Source organism: Colias eurytheme, chromosome 31, assembly GCF_061535395.1.
Source record: "Colias eurytheme isolate Ceu_HAF_F1 chromosome 31, ilColEury1 Martin Lab GWU primary, whole genome shotgun sequence".
Lineage (NCBI taxonomy): Eukaryota > Metazoa > Arthropoda > Insecta > Lepidoptera > Pieridae > Colias > Colias eurytheme.
In genome coordinates this window covers 2,145,450-2,162,400 of record NC_143010.1, presented here as the reverse complement: position 1 = coordinate 2,162,400, position 16,951 = coordinate 2,145,450, and the positions used below count along the sequence as shown (strand labels likewise).

Below are 16,951 nucleotides of genomic sequence, written 5' to 3'. Positions count from 1 at the left end.
GTTTGCTAAAATAAATATTTATTAACCACTTAATGTTTTTGAACGATTGTATAGAAATTTAATTAAATGGAAAAATCTTAGTACGTACTGACTAATAAATAACAATTACCATGTAAAAGACTCAATTAAAAGTAAATTTAGTTTTTTTGAATACATTAACATAATATTACTCATAATATATTTTTCAACAAAAACTCAAATGGCCAAATATACTTGTATCCGATTCTGATATTTGACATAAGATATAAAAAATCCTATCCACTATCCAGTGGTCCTAAATCCTAACCTCTAATTAAAATGGAAAAATAAATAGTTAATTTTCAATATAAATTTAATCTACAGAATAAAATGACTTTATTTATTAAGCATTATAAGCCTGGCGCTGTATTTAACACACAGATACTATGGCGTTTAAATTCAACTGTTGCGGAAAATCTAAACAAAGGCGAAGATGAAGAGGAATTTAGAGTTTTGGATATTTTGAAGAAAAAAGATAAACAACAGAGACGAATAGCACGAAGATCTGATGTTATGCCTGATAGGACTGAGAAAATGCCTACAGATCAGGTACTATTATAATTTCAAGTGTTCATATTTTTTACTAGAGGTCCGCCCCGGCTTCGTCCGTGGTACATATTTCGCAATAAAAGGTAGCCTATGTTTTAATATATTAAATGTGTCCGTACGATTTTATAATAGCTTATTTATTATGTAGTTAGTTGAGCTTAAATACTGTACAAATCTTGCCGATGAACCAAATACCTATAACAGTATAATCTATATCAATACTTTTTCTTAGTATTATAAAAGTTTATTAGTATTTAGTATTTGTGATACAAACTCAAGAACATCATAGGTATTTCCTATCCTATAAGAAATTGACGATTGTTTTGGAAAATTATCTTTTCTGTGCTACTGCGTAGTATGTTGGTAAACAACAGTTTACGTGACATTTTAATATTATCGTGTAATACTTTATTGCTCAGATAAGTTTTAACCCAGGATTGAAAAATCAGCCCTTATAATAACAAAGTTATATTCATTCAAAATAAGTTTAACATAAGTATTGTATACTTTCCAGAATTGGGGCAACGTCTGGCCAGGTCCTCGCTCGTTCCACCCATCTTCAGTACCTCTACCAATCAGACAAGGCTACGTACCAAAAGGCCAGGTCCCTCCCGGCAAGAAAGCGAACGCAGAGCTGATGAAAATACCAAACTTTCTGCACCTCACGCCACCAGTTGTTAAAGCCCAGTGTGAAGCTATCAAGAAATACTGCACGGAATGGCCGAAATTATTAAACTCGGAAGAAGCAATTGAAAAACATTATCCTATAGAAGTAATAACATCTGATTATTGCCATGCCAGCCCGACAATCCGGAATCCGCTAGCAAGAATCGTGACTCTACGTATTAAATTGTCAAACTTGAACCTCGATAAGCATGCAAGGGACAAGTTTTTAAGATTAGTAGGAGATAGATATGATGCCGCGACAGATTTAGTTACTATAACAGCAGATCGGTGTCCCATGAGGAAACAGAATTTGGATTATGTGAATTATTTATTAACAGCGGTATATCATGAGTCGTGGACGTATGAAGATTGGGAGAAGGAAAAAACAGAAGATGATATGGAATATTATGTTTGGGATAATAATGTGTCGAAAAAGAATTTAGTAGATTGGCACTTACGAGTAAATAACGAAGTTAAAACACTGTCCGATGAAGAATATAAGAGCTATGATGTCTCAACGATACCAAATGCAGAGGAATATAAAACAGCAGTGTCAGAGTTATACAATGTAGGTGAAAATGATGATACGTTAGGGAAGTATGATGTGGCTGTAAGGAAGCTCTTTGGCTTGCCGGAAAAGAAAATTGTAAATTAAAATTGTATTAATAAATAGTTGTATAGGATTGTGTTTTTTATTACCTGTTGTTAGTTAATTACCTACTTAGTTTGGTTTAGATTTGTTGTATGTTAATATGAATTAAAACTCATAATTACTTACCTGATTTTAAATTATGCCTGCACCATGATATTTATCGACGATCTTAAAATGTTGGGCCAGCACTGCCTATTGTGTAAAGCGCCCATTATTTATAACAAAAATTGTTTTCAAATATATGAAGTATTAACCTTTTGACCGCCAGAGCAAAAACGCATCGCCGTGCCCTCCACGCCAAGCCACAAATTCAATGAGATAACCTTGAAAATAGTAGGGAGTCCAAAATGTTATCGATAAACATAATAATTCACGTCTGAATATTTGAATAAACAGCTTATAACACAAAAATAATATTTATTTAACCTCATCTCCTACTGTAAAAACTTAAGACCACATTTATAGCAACTATCAACAAAAAAAATCAACCTTTTGAGATACAAAAATACATATAAAATTGCAGCAAGTTACAGCACTATTCTCTATCAGTTACGCCCCATTGGCATGTATACATGCCAATGGCGCGGGCAACCATCCTTTTTTTATAATCTCTCGCTTCTGATTAGGGATGTGTAGCTGTATATTATTATAACTTATCGAGTTTATTTATTAAGTTTATATGAACTATAGGTATTATTGTGGAGTGTTTATTTGTAAATATCAAAACAACTATTACCTTTAAATAAAGGGAATTGCATTAAAACTACATATTTATTTTCCAATCATTTAGTTTAATACTTGAGTTATTACAAATACTAATTATATGTAGGTACCTATTTAGGTCAATTACCATATTTTGATATGACATAGCGACAATTTGTATCATAAGAATATTCTAATAAAGGCACTGATTAGACTTATTAGGTAATAAATTTTGAAAACTTCTAAAATGCGCAATAGTTCTTCTGTACTATAAAACTCTTCACTTGCCATTTTTGCGATTATAATATTGGTAGATACCTACTCGATAAAATATTTTTACAACTTTCCGCACTTAACAACACGGCACGCGCTTACGACGTCACCAGTCCGACATCTATTCATGTCAATGGCGCAGAAGGGATTGCATATCGATACTGTGCTAGGGATGCGCATGATTGGCGAAAAGGAAAATATTCAAATCAACAATATCCACAATATAGACAATATGGTATTATACCAAAGAATGTAGTATTTACCTTTTTTCTCAGTGACTAAGCTTATATATTTTTTTGTAGTTATTACAAAAATTAAGCGAATTAGAGTAATTTCGCTGAAATTTTAATGAAGTTACTTGAATATTACACTACATCACTAGTAGGCACGTATACATGTCATTGGCGCGAGAGAACATGCTTTTTTAGCCATTAATTAAGTTATTTTTTGTCATCAAATATTTGAATCACTACTTGGCAATTTTGTTTACTGTGTACAATTATGTAATAACTGGGGATTCAGTTCATAAACTGTATAAATAAAACACGTAAAAGTAAAGGTTTAATATGTTTATTTTGTATTTATCTATGATCTGTTTCATGGCATGTATAGGTGTCGTTGGCGCACAGGGCATGATTGCGCATGACATCTATAGATGTCATTGGCGTTCAAAAGGTTAATATACTAGCTTTCCGCCCGGGGCTTCGCCCGCGTTTTCAAAGAAAAACCCGTTCCCATAGGATTTTCAGGATAAAACCTATCCTATGTCCTTTCTCGGGTATCAAAATATCTCTATACCAAATTTCATGCAAATTGGTTCAGTAGTTAAGGCGTGATTGAGTAACAGACAGACAGACAGAGTTACTTTCGCATTTATAATATTATTAGTATATATTAGTATATTAGTATGGATGACCAATAATTATGAAGTATGTACATATTGACTCTTGTTTATGGTTGTAATTCGATCATTTAATTTTAATTTTAAACATCTATTAATATCCGTCATCCACTGCAATAACGCGACGATAATAATTGCTTTGCATCAAACTAAGGCATCAAAATTCAAAATGTGTAGATTAAAAATTCAATTACATTCGGTGGTACTTAAATATTAAATTACGTATTTTAAAAAATAAATATAGGTCTCCTAACAATGTAAACTCGACTCTCGAAGCATTGTTCATCTTTCATATTATTATAAAGTTGTAACTTTATACATACTAAATTTTATTGAGAAACAAAATGAAAACCGATAAAATACAAATCATGATTTTTATAAGCTCCACTTACCATAACGACCGCGATGTAATAAAAAAAGTAATGAAATTTTTCGTCATTTTCTAATTTACGCGCCAAAATATGGCGGGAACTTCGTTTATTTTTTTATTTTTAAGTAACGTTCTATGGATTTCTTGTAAATTACATGGTGTTAAGGAAGACGGTAAAAAATAAATTGAAATCTTTTTACTTTATATTTAAGTACCTACAGTAGATAGGTAATGTATTTACGAGTTTCTTTTTTATATAAGTATTAAGTACCGACAGTAGGTAGGTAATGTAATATATACTTGCCTACGTTTCTTAATATTAACTGGGAATCGGTTACTAAATTTGTTATATCCTCAGACCAAGGTTTTTAATTTGTTTTATTAACGCATGTCACTTAATTTCAGTAAATCCATCCACAAGTTATGTGTATTGGCCAAATGCGACTATTCCATTTTATATTAATCCGGGACATTTTGGTAAGTGATGGAAATAATAAGTAACCTACTTACCTACGTATGTACATGTCTTGACACTTAAAATTAAAGTCCCGGAAAATTAATTTCATTTTTCGCAATAATATTGTTATTTTGATTACCTATGATTTGTAAAGTAAGTAATATAAAATAAAAATCTTTACATATCTATCGAGTTTAAAATACATATGAAACTCACACTATTTCGAAATTCGAACACACTATATATAAAGAATTAGGGCTGTACAAATAATTTTTAATTTTTCCGTAATTTTTTTTTAGATTCCGAACAGACCCAATCTATATTGTCGTCTCTTTCCCTCTTTGCTTTCAAGACGTGTTTGAAATTTAACCCAGTGATGGCAGAACCAACTGAACACCATGTTTTGGTGATAGAAAACCCGAATGGGAAAAGGCGATGTGATATAAGTAGTGAAGCACATTCTCTGGTGGAACCGCATGTGAGCATATATTGTATTTATAAAAATAAATGTTGGCAGGGCTTTATGGAGCTAAACGTTTTTTCGAAAAAAAATTGTTATAATCTATTTCGTATCTTGTTTCGTATGTTAGTTTTCGCGGCAAATAAAAATCTATTCTGTTTTCAAGCGTTCTGTTTATTTGTAAGAAATAGAACAAATAATTAAATAAGTAGTTGCAATAGGTTGCAATATTTTTTTTGGGTTTCATGCGTTTAAATATGAAATAAATAATAATTACATTTAAGACATGCAATTTACGGAATAATCGCCTGTGGACACTTAACGATTACACCCCGACACCCGGCTTAAGAAATGTTGCATAGTTTTGACTATATCATTGCGTGAACTATCCAAGACAATTCACCCATTCATCCATGTAACCATCTCTTAAATTTCAGCGTATCACCCTCGGCTACGAATGTCTCAAGCCACCACACATAGAAGCAATTATCATGCGATCTCTTGGCTTCCCTTTTGAACACAACCGGGCCAGCCGGGACGTGTTTATAGATGTACTGTTTGAGAATATTCAACCAGGTACGTACATCTTTGCTAATATTATAAAGGGTTTTTTTGAATTTGATATTTTAGTTTTATAGCATTCAAATCTTTACTAATAAATGCGAAAGTAACTCTGTCTGTCTGTTACTCAATCACGCCTAAACTTCTGGACCAATTTTCATGAAATTTGGTATGGAGATATTTTGATACCAGAGAAAGGACATAGGCTACTTTTTATCCCGGGAAAATGACGCAATCCCGGAAATCCCACGGGAACGGGAACTATGCGGGTTTTTCTTTGACAGCGCGGGCGAAGCCGCGCGCGGAATTCTAGTACTTTATAAATATAAACTTTTAAAGAATAGAGAAAATTGAGGATTCTTCTTCTTCTCTTTCTTATAAGACAATTCCCGATCCCAATGAAGCTAGATTCTGCCGATTGAGGATTCGAACCCGCGTCTTTACCGGGGCTAAAATTGACGATTGAATAGGCACACTTTCGCATTTTCAATATAAGAATTATAACAGATTTTAAACGAGTTTTTTTTATTTTTTGCAATAGTTACTAACTATGTAATGTGTCCATGAATGATTATTTTTAATTTTTGCTTGCTATCACGATTTAGATGTAGTAAAAGATAATAAAAGTGTAGGAAGTTCTATTTTTTTTATAATAATTAATACAAGGCTTAAATAACTCCATCTAACATAAGCAAAAGCAGGTGCAACGGTTTTGCATATTAGCAGAATTGAACAAACAAACAGTCGAACAAACGTTTTAGTTGTATCACAGATAATACAATACTATTATATTATACTAGTAGTTGTATTAATTGATAACATTCCACAATAAATATTATGAAACAAATATATATTACTAGCTTTCCGCCCGCGGCTTCGCCCGCGTTTTCAGAGAAAAACCCGTTCCCGTAGGATTTCCGGGATAAAACTTATCCTATGTCCTTTCTCGGGTATCAAAATATCTCCATACCAAATTTCATGAAAATTGGTTCAGTAGTTTAGGCGTGATTGAGTAACAGACATGAGACAGACAGACAGAGTTACTTTCGCATTTATAATATTAGTATGGATTGTAACGTTATCGTTAGTGTAAATTTATTCCATACTAGATTTCCGCCCGGCTTCACCCGCGTTGTCAATGAAAAACCCGCCTTTCTTACTAGTAGTTGTATTATACTAGTAGTTACTAGTAGGATAAAACCTATCCTATGTCCTTTCTCGGGTATCAAAATATCTCCATACCAAATTTCATGCAAATTGGTTCAGTAGTTTAGGCGTGATTGAGTAACAGACAGACAGACAGAGTTACTTTCGCATTTATAATATTAGTATGGATTTACTTAACAAGTAGGTAGGTAAATACCATACAATGGTTGATTATTTATTACTAGACTTATTGTCTTTTATTATCTCTTGCGTATACCTATAATTGATAAGAAATAAAGATATTGCATCCATCTTCTTTCAAGCCTTAATTCACCCATAGTCGGGTATAGGCCTCCTCATGTTTTTTCCATTCTTTTCGGTCTTTGGCCAGACGCATCCAAGATATACCCGCTGTTTTAGAAATATCGTCTGACCACCGTGCTTTCGGTTTGCCTGGCTTACGTCTACCACTCCATGGTCTCCATTCCGCCACTTTCAACGCCCATCGTCCGTCGCTCCTTCGGCACATGTGGCCTGCCCATCTCCACTTGAGTTGGCATACTTTGAGAACAATATCAGTAACCTTTGTACGTTTTCTGATAGTTCTATTTGGTATGTGGTCTAAAAGGGAGATTCCGAGCATGGCACGCTCCATTGAACGTTGAGCTACTTGCAGTTTGTGAGTAACTTTTTTAGTCAATGTCCACGTTTCTGCACCGTATGTGATCGAAGGTGTGACGCATTGATCGAACATTCGCCGCCTGAGAAATAGTGGGATCTTCTGGTTTTTAAGGATATCGGCAAGTTTACTGAAAGCCGCCCAACCTAGTTGTATTCTTCTGTCTATTTCATCTGTCTGCCCATCCCCTTCCAGTTGTATGGTTTGGCCTAGGTATATGTATGTTGTTACTCTTTGTATTGTGTGTTCCCTAACGGCTAAGCTGTTCAAGTTAGGGTATTCTCTGCACATGAATTGGGTTTTTTGTGTATTCATTTTTAATCCAACAGCAAGCGAAGCGCTATACAATTGCTCGATCATCATTTGTAAGGCATCGGGTGTGTGTGCGAATAGGATGATATCATCAGCAAAGCGTAGGTGGGATAAAAATTCTCCGTTGATATTCACACCTGTTGATGACCAATCCAATGTTCTAAATACGTCCTCTAAGGCCGCTGTAAATAATTTTGGCGATATTGTATCTCCTTGTCGAACGCCTCGCTGAATAGGGATAGGTTGGGTAAGTTGATGAAGTTTGACCTGGAGAGTAGCACCGCGGTAGATTTCTTTCAAAATTTCCACATATCTCGTGTCAATTTGACAGCGTTGTAGAGCATGGAATACTGCCCAGTGTTCCAAGGTGTCGAAAGCCTTTTCATAATCAATAAAAGCTACACATAATGACTGACAGTATTCTGCGCATTTTTCTATGACCTGGCGTACGGTAAATATGTGATCAATTGTTGAGAAATTGCGTCTAAATCCCGCTTGCTCCACTGGTTGTTCAGCGTCAAGTTTACTAGCAAGTCTATTTGTCAGTAGTCTGGTAAAAACTTTATAGATGTGAAGAAGGATCGATATAGGCCTATAGTTGGCAAGATTGGCCTTGTCACCTTTCTTGTGCAATAATGTGACTATGGCATTTTTCCATTTTTCAGGAGCTCGCCCTTGTATAAGCACACTATTGTAAAGTTGTTGGAGTTCTTTAAGAAATAATGGGCCTGATTTTTTGAGCAGTTCAACTGGAATATTGTCTTCACCGGGCACTTTATCACATTTCATTTGCTTTAAGGCAGTTTTTATTTCGTAGAGACTGAGGGGTTTTAGCCGAGAGGAGGACTCATGAGGGGTTTTAGCCGTGAAACGCCGTGCTGGCTACTGCAAGTTGGCGAGTCCACTCTTTCAGAGGGTATTTACTCCTCTGGGCTTGTGGTAGCCCTCTCTGCCGGTAGGCAGAGTGTTCGGGTTATTTGACCGCCGCCCGATACTCGGCGTTGACGGTTTTACGGTTTGCTAGGTCGAATACGCAAGGACCAACCTTCCTTCTTTCTCACCCGGGCTTAGGACCGGCCATGGCGGAGTTAATTGCATCCATACTAATATTATAAATGCGAAAGTAACTCTGTCTGTCTGTCTGTTACTCAATCACGCCTAAACTACTGAACCAATTTTCATGAAATTTGGTATGGAGATATTTTGATACCCGAGAAAGGACATAGGCTACTTTTTATCCCGGGAAAATGATGTGATCCCGGAAATCCCACGGGAACGGGAACTATGCGGGTTTTCCTTTGCAAACGCGGGAGAAGCCGCGGGCGGAAATCTAGTATTTTCAATAATCCTATCCTATCCTACTAATATAATATATACCTAATATAATAATATTATAAATGCGAAAGTTTTTCTTTGATTGCGCGGGCGAAGCCGCGGGCGGAACCCTAGTTATATAATATACTAGCTTTCCGCCTTTAGCTTCGCCTGCGTTTTGCTAGAAAAACCCGCATAGTTCCCGTTCCCGTGAGATTTCCGGGATTAAACCTATCCTATGTGTTAATCCAAGTTACCATCTATATGTGAGCTAAATTTCATTGTAATCGGTCGGGTATTTGTGTGAAAGAGTAACCAACATACATATTACATACACATCTTTCTTATATATAAAATTCTCGTGTCACAATGTTAGTCTGCATACTCCTCCGAAACGGGTGGACCGATTCTCATGAAATTTTCTGTGCATATCGGGTAAGTCTGAGAATCGGCCAACATCTATTTTTCATATGTGCCACGGGCGAAGCCGGGGCGGACCGCTAGTACATATCTATATTCTATCCCCACAAACTTTCGCAATTATAATATTAGAATTTATTGTATCTATATCTGTCTGTATGTCAAAGAATTCTACTAATATTATAAACGCGAAAGCTTGTGAGGATGGATGTTTGTTCTTACACGTTAAGAAAGGCGGGTTTTTCTTTGACAACGCGGGTGAAGCCGGGCGGAAATCTAGTATGGAATAAATTTACACTAACGATAACGTTACAATCCATACTAATCCATACTAATATTATAAATGCGAAAGTAACTCTGTCTGTCTGTCTGTCTGTTACTCAATCACGCCTGAACTACTGAACCAATTTGCATGAAATTTGGTATAGATATATTTTGATACCCAAGAAAGGACATAGGATAGTTTTTATCCCGGAAATCCTACGGGAACGGGTTTTTCTCTGAAAACGCGGGCGAAGCCGCGGGCGGAAAGCTAGTATTCTATATGCGAAAGTAACTCTGTCTGTCTGTCTGTTACTCAATCACGCCTAAACTACTGAACCAATTTGCATGAAATTTGGTATGGAGATATTTTGATACCCGAGAAAGGACATAGGCTACCTTTTATTGCGAAATATGTACCACGGGCGAAGCCGGGGCGGACCTCTAGTTTACAAATATTTAGCATGTTTGTTGTATTACACAATTGAACAGCTAAATAGCAATGCATGATTTTTTATATTGATAATCTGCACTAATATTATATCGGGAACGTTTGTCTGTTTGTCTGTTATGCTATATGTAACTCTAAACGCTTTCTAGGCTAAACATTCCGGTTTTATTGGCAATACTATATTTTAAAAGATCAAGGTTTAGACAACTTTCTCCTTATTTAGATCACTTGTAAATTTTTTTTGAAGTGAAACTTCTTTTGGCGCGTTGAGAGTAAAATTTCAAGGTCGCGTCATGGCAATACCGTCACGTAATAAATTATATTGCATTTTGTGGTAAAGCGGCGATTTTGGTATCCTTGAATATTGCCAAAGTAGTTTCACTTCTGACACGTGTGCTCGGCACACAGGCTCTTCTTGTTTTAAGTAGTGTTTTATGATGTGTTTTTGAATACTAAATATCATTACCATTGTTTTAAAATAAGTTAATTACGTACTGGTTATATCCGGATTCCTTTTTTTTAATTCTTAAAAAATTAGACACATTGACATGGTTAGAATGAGATCTGATGGGATTGATTAGAAGAAGTAGGCCAGTACTTAGGCCAGTGCTAGGGCTGCCAGAAGTCCAATAAATCTATACTAATACATATTATAAAGAGGAAAGGTTTGTAATTATGTGTGTATGTATGGTTTTCACGCATAGGTAAACTACTGGACCGATTTCAATGAAATTTAGCACACATATAGAGGGTAACTTGGATTAACACATAGGCTAGGTTTTATCCCGGAAATCCCACGGGAACGGGAACTATGCGGGTTTTCCTTTGCAAACGCGGGAGAAGCCGCGGGCGGAAATCTAGTAATTCTATAAGTGGCATGTGGCAACCCTACGCGTCGATAATTGATACAAATAACTTAACGTAAAAAACCCGCATGTAACTAGTTGCTTTGCCATAAAAATAATTATATCTTAGTAAATTTTATTTGATTTTTAATCGATTGAAATTGGTTCAGTCATATCGATGACTTAAAAAACTTAATAAGAAATTTGATATATAAAAGTTATTTGTGTTTTATTATTATAGATAATTTTAATAAATTTAAAACTAAAATAATCAAAACTGGCCGATTATTTCCGGTACATACATAAAAATTCTTACAATCAAAATAATTTAAAATAGATTGTGACAAATTACTATCGAACTTCAGTGAAAGATAAAATATTAAGTAGGGGGAAACCGGGAGATTTGCCCAGGTGGGAGAGTTGAACCACTTTCAATAACTTTTTAAATTAGGCTCCAAATTACGCCAAGTGGCAAACAAATAAACGCGCGTAACCCGCCAATCCCAAGCAACTCACAATTTTGAGTGATAACAGACGCGTTCGAACGTGAGTTCCGAAAAAGTGGTTTCATCGTCGCGGAGTGAATTTTTTTGGATTTGTTGTTTTAATTGCTATGCACGCATTTATGACGGTATGTATCAAACACCTACGTTATTGCATTACTAGATTATCATATTTTGTCGTATGTTCAGTGTTGTTCTCCAGTTGATAGTGGATTTGTTGGAAAAAATCAAGATATGGCCTTGTGTCGGGTTCGGGAGAGTTGAACCATTCTGCAGTCGGGAGACTTAAACAGTGGTTCAACTCTCCCTTTGCAGTTTGTATAGGTACAATTAAGTTAGCTTTTGTTTTGTTTCAGAAAGAAAATGCCATTTCAGAATAAGCCTAAGGAAGGTAGTCGTCGCAGGAAACCGTTTACTAAGTCTGAGATGGAAAGCGCAGTCAGAGAAATAAAGAGTGGCAAATCTATTCGTTAAATTGCAATCACGTATGGGATAGACAGAACCACTTTACGGTATTACCTGTTAGGTGAACAAAAGTTAACGCCTTTGCAAGACAAAACTAGCATTCGATTACGCCAAATTCCTCAAAATTGAAAGGAACATACAAGAGGCAAATATTGAAGAAAAGAAGATATAAGAAGTCTGAGAGTGAAACAGTATCAGAAGAAGAAATCTTTAATTTAAAAGTTCTAATTACGAAGATTGTAAGAATGAATGTAATTAAATTAGTTTTGGTAGATTTATATAGCAGTAGATACCTCAAAACGAGCATTTAATTAATAAAAAGAAGCGAATGTTATGTTAAGGAGTTGTTCTGAAAACATTTGGTTAATTATTTTCACTAAATTGTTTAGAAGATGATTATGAATAATCTAGTTATTGTTAAATGTGTCTAAATATAATACATAACTAATGGATAATATGCTTTATTTGCTTCATTTCCCCTCTCTAAAAAGGTATGGGCAAGTGTCCCGCACCTGATGGGCAAGTGTCCCGCCGGTTGGGGAGACTTGAATCAAAACTCATTTTTCATTACAACTTCGTTTACTATCTTCTCCTTGCAACTTTTATTTTCAGAATAGTATAAAATCTTAGCTAGATAATAAGGCTTCCATATGGTGTAGATCTTAAAGCTCTCAAGGTCACTGATCAGATTTTATAGAGTTTTTAGTAAAAAGCGGTTCAAGTCTCCCGGACTCCCCCTATTATTTAAAAATAAATTTAATAAATATGAGTTAGTACACAATGATTAAATACAACAAAGGTACTATAAAACAATAAAACGACAAACAAAGAAAGTAAGTTCAAAGTCCTTCAATCTGTTTGATAAACTTACTCATCACGCGACAAAAATAAATTGGGGACGGACATCGTCGCGGGAGCACGCTTGATAATACCTAGCTAATATCCAGCGATACACTCGTGCCAGTCGACCGCAAACCGTCACCATGTTCGTACAAGAGTTTAAACTATATGAGAACATATTCATCGAAACTAACGTACAATCTCCCAACTACGATGGCGTGATCGTGATTCTGTACCCGCAAGAAATGAATGTGGGACTTCCGAGGCATATAGAAAGCTTCATTGACAATATTGGGAAACTCGACAAGCATATACATAAAACGCAAACTGTGTGGAATTGTGATTATGTGTCTGGAAGCCGGTTGGTGTTGACTCCGATAAGTAAAGTCACACCGTATCATGATGTGAGCGTGATTAAAGAAGCTGCGAAGAAGGGGATGATTCGTGCGCTGGATGCAGGTATGAAGAAACCTTTATTCGTTATAAAGAACGTGGTTAATTTCCCTGATGGGCAATTAGTTGGAATCTTGGGTGCTCTAGAAGCATTATACATGCCACTGCAAATTAGAGAGCATAAGGATACCAAGAACTTCATTCACATTGGCTTCCATTCTGATGAAGTGACATCAGATGCGTTCGAAAGGATTGTCCGAAACGCCCTCGCCTTGGAAAGATCTAGAATTTTCGCTAGAGACATAGCTGGAGGCGACCCTGAAAGAATGGCACCCGCTAAAATAGTGGAATACGTGAAACATTCCTTCGCTGGTGATACGAATATTACAATCAATGTGATCGATAATTTGGAAACAATTGCTAAGGAATATCCGCTTTTAGCGGCTGTATCAAGAGCGGCTAATAACATTGACAGACACAAGTGCAGAGTTGTTGAAATTCACTATAATTCGTCTAACCCAAGTCGAGTTACTGAGACCCTCATGTTGGTTGGTAAGGGAGTGACTTACGATACTGGTGGTTCTGACGTCAAGATTTCTGGCAAAATGGCCGGTATGTCAAGAGATAAGAGTGGAGCGGCGGCTGTAGCTGGATTCTTGAAGGCTTGTTCGATTCTAAAACCACCGCATTTGAAGGTTATTGGTGTATTATGTCTATGCAGAAATTCGATAGGTGAAGATGCGTATGTGGCTGATGAGTTACTAGTATCGAGAAGCGGAAAAACAGTTAGAGTGACCAATACAGACGCGGAGGGAAGATTGGCAATGGCAGATTCAGTTTTTAAGTGCGCTGAATTAGCAGCTAATGAGCTAAACCCACATATATATACTATAGCTACGTTGACAGGGCATGCAGCAGCGTGCTACGGTAGATATTCAGCTGCTATGGACAATCACAGCGCAAAAGCCACCAACCACTCAAGCAAATTACAATTCAGTGGTTCCAGGATGGCAGAAGGCATTGAAATTTCGACGGTCCGTGCGGAGGATCTTGCTGTAAACTTGGGTAAATGTAAAGGAGATGATCTAGTACAGTATGATACGGATGCAAAGAGTCGTAATCATCAATTGGCTGCTGGATTTTTGATCAAAGTGGGCGGATTGGAAGAGAATAACATTAAATACACGCATTTAGATATTGCTGGCGGCGCTGGTTCTCTACCAGACGAGCCAACCGCTGTACCAATTTTGACCTTATGCCATGCACATAAGGTACTCATTTAAGTGTCCTGTTCTGTGAAGCGGTTATCAATTTTGTATTGTACATAAAAATGTATATAAACATGTGTTACGCATTTATTTAATAAATAATTATTGCTTTATTTTCATGACGTGTTATTATCAATTATTTCTCTATAACTATTTATATGATTAGTCACGTATTACATATATTGTTTTGTAATTGCTAATATTATAATGATTATACATGAAATTATTTGTGTTGTAACAACAGGCTATGACTGAAATACAGTGGTGAAAGTACTGGCTTTTGATCATTGTTTGCATACGCCTTTTAAACAGTTTAGAACGTATAAATATATATTCTATTCTATTCTTAATCTGAATGGTATTACCACAAAACAATTTAAACACAGTCTAACCAAGAAGCTTATATCTAGATATAAGCTTCTTGAGTCTAACTTTAAACCAGGGATCTGTCACTTTAATAGTTGTCTATGTGGAATACGACAAAACCAGATTAAAGAGAACCCGCGCTTAAAGTAAAACCCTGTCTAAAGTTTTTTGTGGTAAGACAGCAATTTTTTAACATGCAATTATTATTTTGCACACCACACAACGCGAAGCGTGTGCGTGTGTTCTATTCTCGAAATACCGTGTCGTGGCAAACTGTCAATTCCACGACATAAAATTATTGAATTTTAAGATTATGTTTAATTAAGATTAACAATTAATAAATGATTATATGTACTTATTTATCTTTTGTTGTTTTTTTAACAGTGATATAACGATAAAATCACCTTCATTGGGAACCAATCATTTAAATTTTATCGTAATTAAGAAATTATCGTACTGTTTACGATTATGAAATTTTATAAATACTTAAAGATATTAATTTTTAGGGTTCCGTATCCAAAAGGTAAAACGGACCCTATTACTAAGCCTTCGCTGTCTATCTTGAATCGACTGACCGGTTGGCTTGGTTGGTAGTGACTCTGCCTTCCAAGCCAGAGGTCGTGGGTTCGATTCCCACCCGGGGCAAATATTTGTGTGATGAACATAGATGTTTGCTCTGTCTGGGTGTTGATTATCTATATAAGTATTTATTTAAAATTATATATGTATGTAGGTATGTTTATCAGCCATCTGGTTTCAATAACACAAGCGAAAGCTTAGTATGGGATCAGATCGTGCCGTGTGTGAAAATTGTCCTGAAATATTTATTTATTTATTTTATTTATCTGTCTGTCTCCAGGCTGTAGGTAGGTACTTATCTCATAAACTGTGGTAGCTTGAAAGCTGAAATTTTTACAAATGATGTAAACCTTTAAAAATAAAATGTAAAGGGGGACTGTGATATATTTTATTAGTTACTACAATAAACGTTTTTTTCCTATTTTTTTGCTTGATAGTACAGAAGTCAGAAGTCAGAACCCTTCGTGTCCGAGTCCGACTCGCACTTGGCCGGTTTTTTATCTTAAATATAGGTATAAAATGATTAACGTATCGTTATTTATCTTATGTACTGATAATGTATCATATAGCAACAAAATTATCTTGATAAATGATATTAAATGGATTATAATGTTTGTTTTTTCCCCTAATAATTAATTTTATGAAGCTAGTAAATTTTTCGCTCGCTTCGCTCGGTTTTACTTTGCGTTACTGCTCGATAGTTGCTTATACATATTAGGTACTAGCCTAAGCACCTTCCTTGTACCTTAAAAAACACGTCAACACGAGTGGCGGAGTTGGTCAGGCATCCGCCCTGAGCGCCCGCCGAAAGGATGCGGGTTCAAGTCCCGTCTCCAGATCGAATTTTTCTTCTTCTTCTTATAAATAAAAATGAATCGCAAAATGTGTTGGTAAGCGCATAACTCGAGAACGGCTGAACCGATTTCGATAATTCTTTTGCACGCCTCATAAGCGAAGCGTTGAGGTGGGTACTACTGTCACTTCGCGCAAAACATCTGATTTTTCAAACTTAAAATGTCTTTATGTATCATACATTGCACTTGTAAGATAATACATACACACACATATTAAGAAAAAACACTATTTTTAACGTTCATGATATTTTTGATGTCATTTTTGTTATTTAAACTAGTTAAAAAACAGTTTAAAAAAGTTCTGTCTTGGACGTCCGTGTGTCTGTATGTGCGGATCCTTTTTCTTGTTAACACGATAGCGACCGAAATACTTTACTAATCGAGTCTTTTTTTTTCTCTTACGCTTGAGTATGCTCAGGAATAGAACCCTTTCATTTTTCAGGGTCTGATTCGATGTGGTTTAATTGTTATTAAATAAACAAAAATAATAATTAATAAATATTTATTAAAAAAAAATTATGAGGCGTGCACTTTTGGATTTTCCAAATTATTTTTATTATATTTCTTGAAGTACGAGGATGGTTCTTATGTAGAGAAAACGTAAACATGTACCACGGGCGAAGCCGGGGCGGACCGCTAGTTATTT

The 16,951-nt window shown here is 35.6% G+C and overlaps 3 protein-coding genes and 1 long non-coding RNA gene across 4 annotated transcripts in view; 3 read left to right on the top strand and 1 right to left on the bottom strand.

The window, feature by feature from the left end:
* LOC149895407 (uncharacterized) overlaps positions 1 to 16,951 on the bottom strand; it is a 270,965-nt gene that overhangs the window by 146,008 nt on the left and 108,006 nt on the right. The window lies entirely within an intron of this gene.
* mRpS35 (mitochondrial ribosomal protein S35) lies at positions 278 to 1,916 on the top strand. The gene is made up of 2 exons (XM_090118888.1): positions 278 to 567; positions 1,082 to 1,916. Exons 1-2 carry the CDS (start codon positions 349 to 351, stop codon positions 1,886 to 1,888), a joined length of 1,026 nt encoding a protein of 341 aa, XP_089975014.1. The 5' UTR covers positions 278 to 348; the 3' UTR covers positions 1,889 to 1,916.
* LOC149895412 (uncharacterized) overlaps positions 4,223 to 16,951 on the top strand; it is a 39,855-nt gene continuing 27,126 nt past the window's right edge. The window contains exons 1-4 of the mRNA XM_090118880.1: positions 4,223 to 4,304; positions 4,537 to 4,608; positions 4,888 to 5,066; positions 5,486 to 5,624. Coding sequence (XP_089975006.1) covers positions 4,223 to 4,304; positions 4,537 to 4,608; positions 4,888 to 5,066; positions 5,486 to 5,624 — 472 coding nt within the window. The remainder of the gene's footprint in view (positions 4,305 to 4,536; positions 4,609 to 4,887; positions 5,067 to 5,485; positions 5,625 to 16,951) is intronic.
* On the top strand, positions 12,922 to 14,619 carry Dip-B (Dipeptidase B). The gene has a single exon (XM_090118907.1). The coding sequence runs from the start codon at positions 12,989 to 12,991 to the stop codon at positions 14,519 to 14,521; it is 1,533 nt and encodes a 510-aa protein (XP_089975033.1). The 5' UTR covers positions 12,922 to 12,988; the 3' UTR covers positions 14,522 to 14,619.

What these genes read in the sequence shown, in the direction of transcription:
- Dip-B (XM_090118907.1), top strand. Translation starts at nt 12,989, where the DNA reads ATGTTCGTACAAGAGTTTAAACTATATGAGAACATATTCATCGAAACT.
- mRpS35 (XM_090118888.1), top strand. Translation starts at nt 349, where the DNA reads ATGACTTTATTTATTAAGCATTATAAGCCTGGCGCTGTATTTAACACA. An exon ending in AGAAAATGCCTACAGATCAG is followed by an intron (nt 568 to 1,081) that starts GTACTATTATAA and finishes TATACTTTCCAG; the next exon opens with AATTGGGGCAACGTCTGGCC.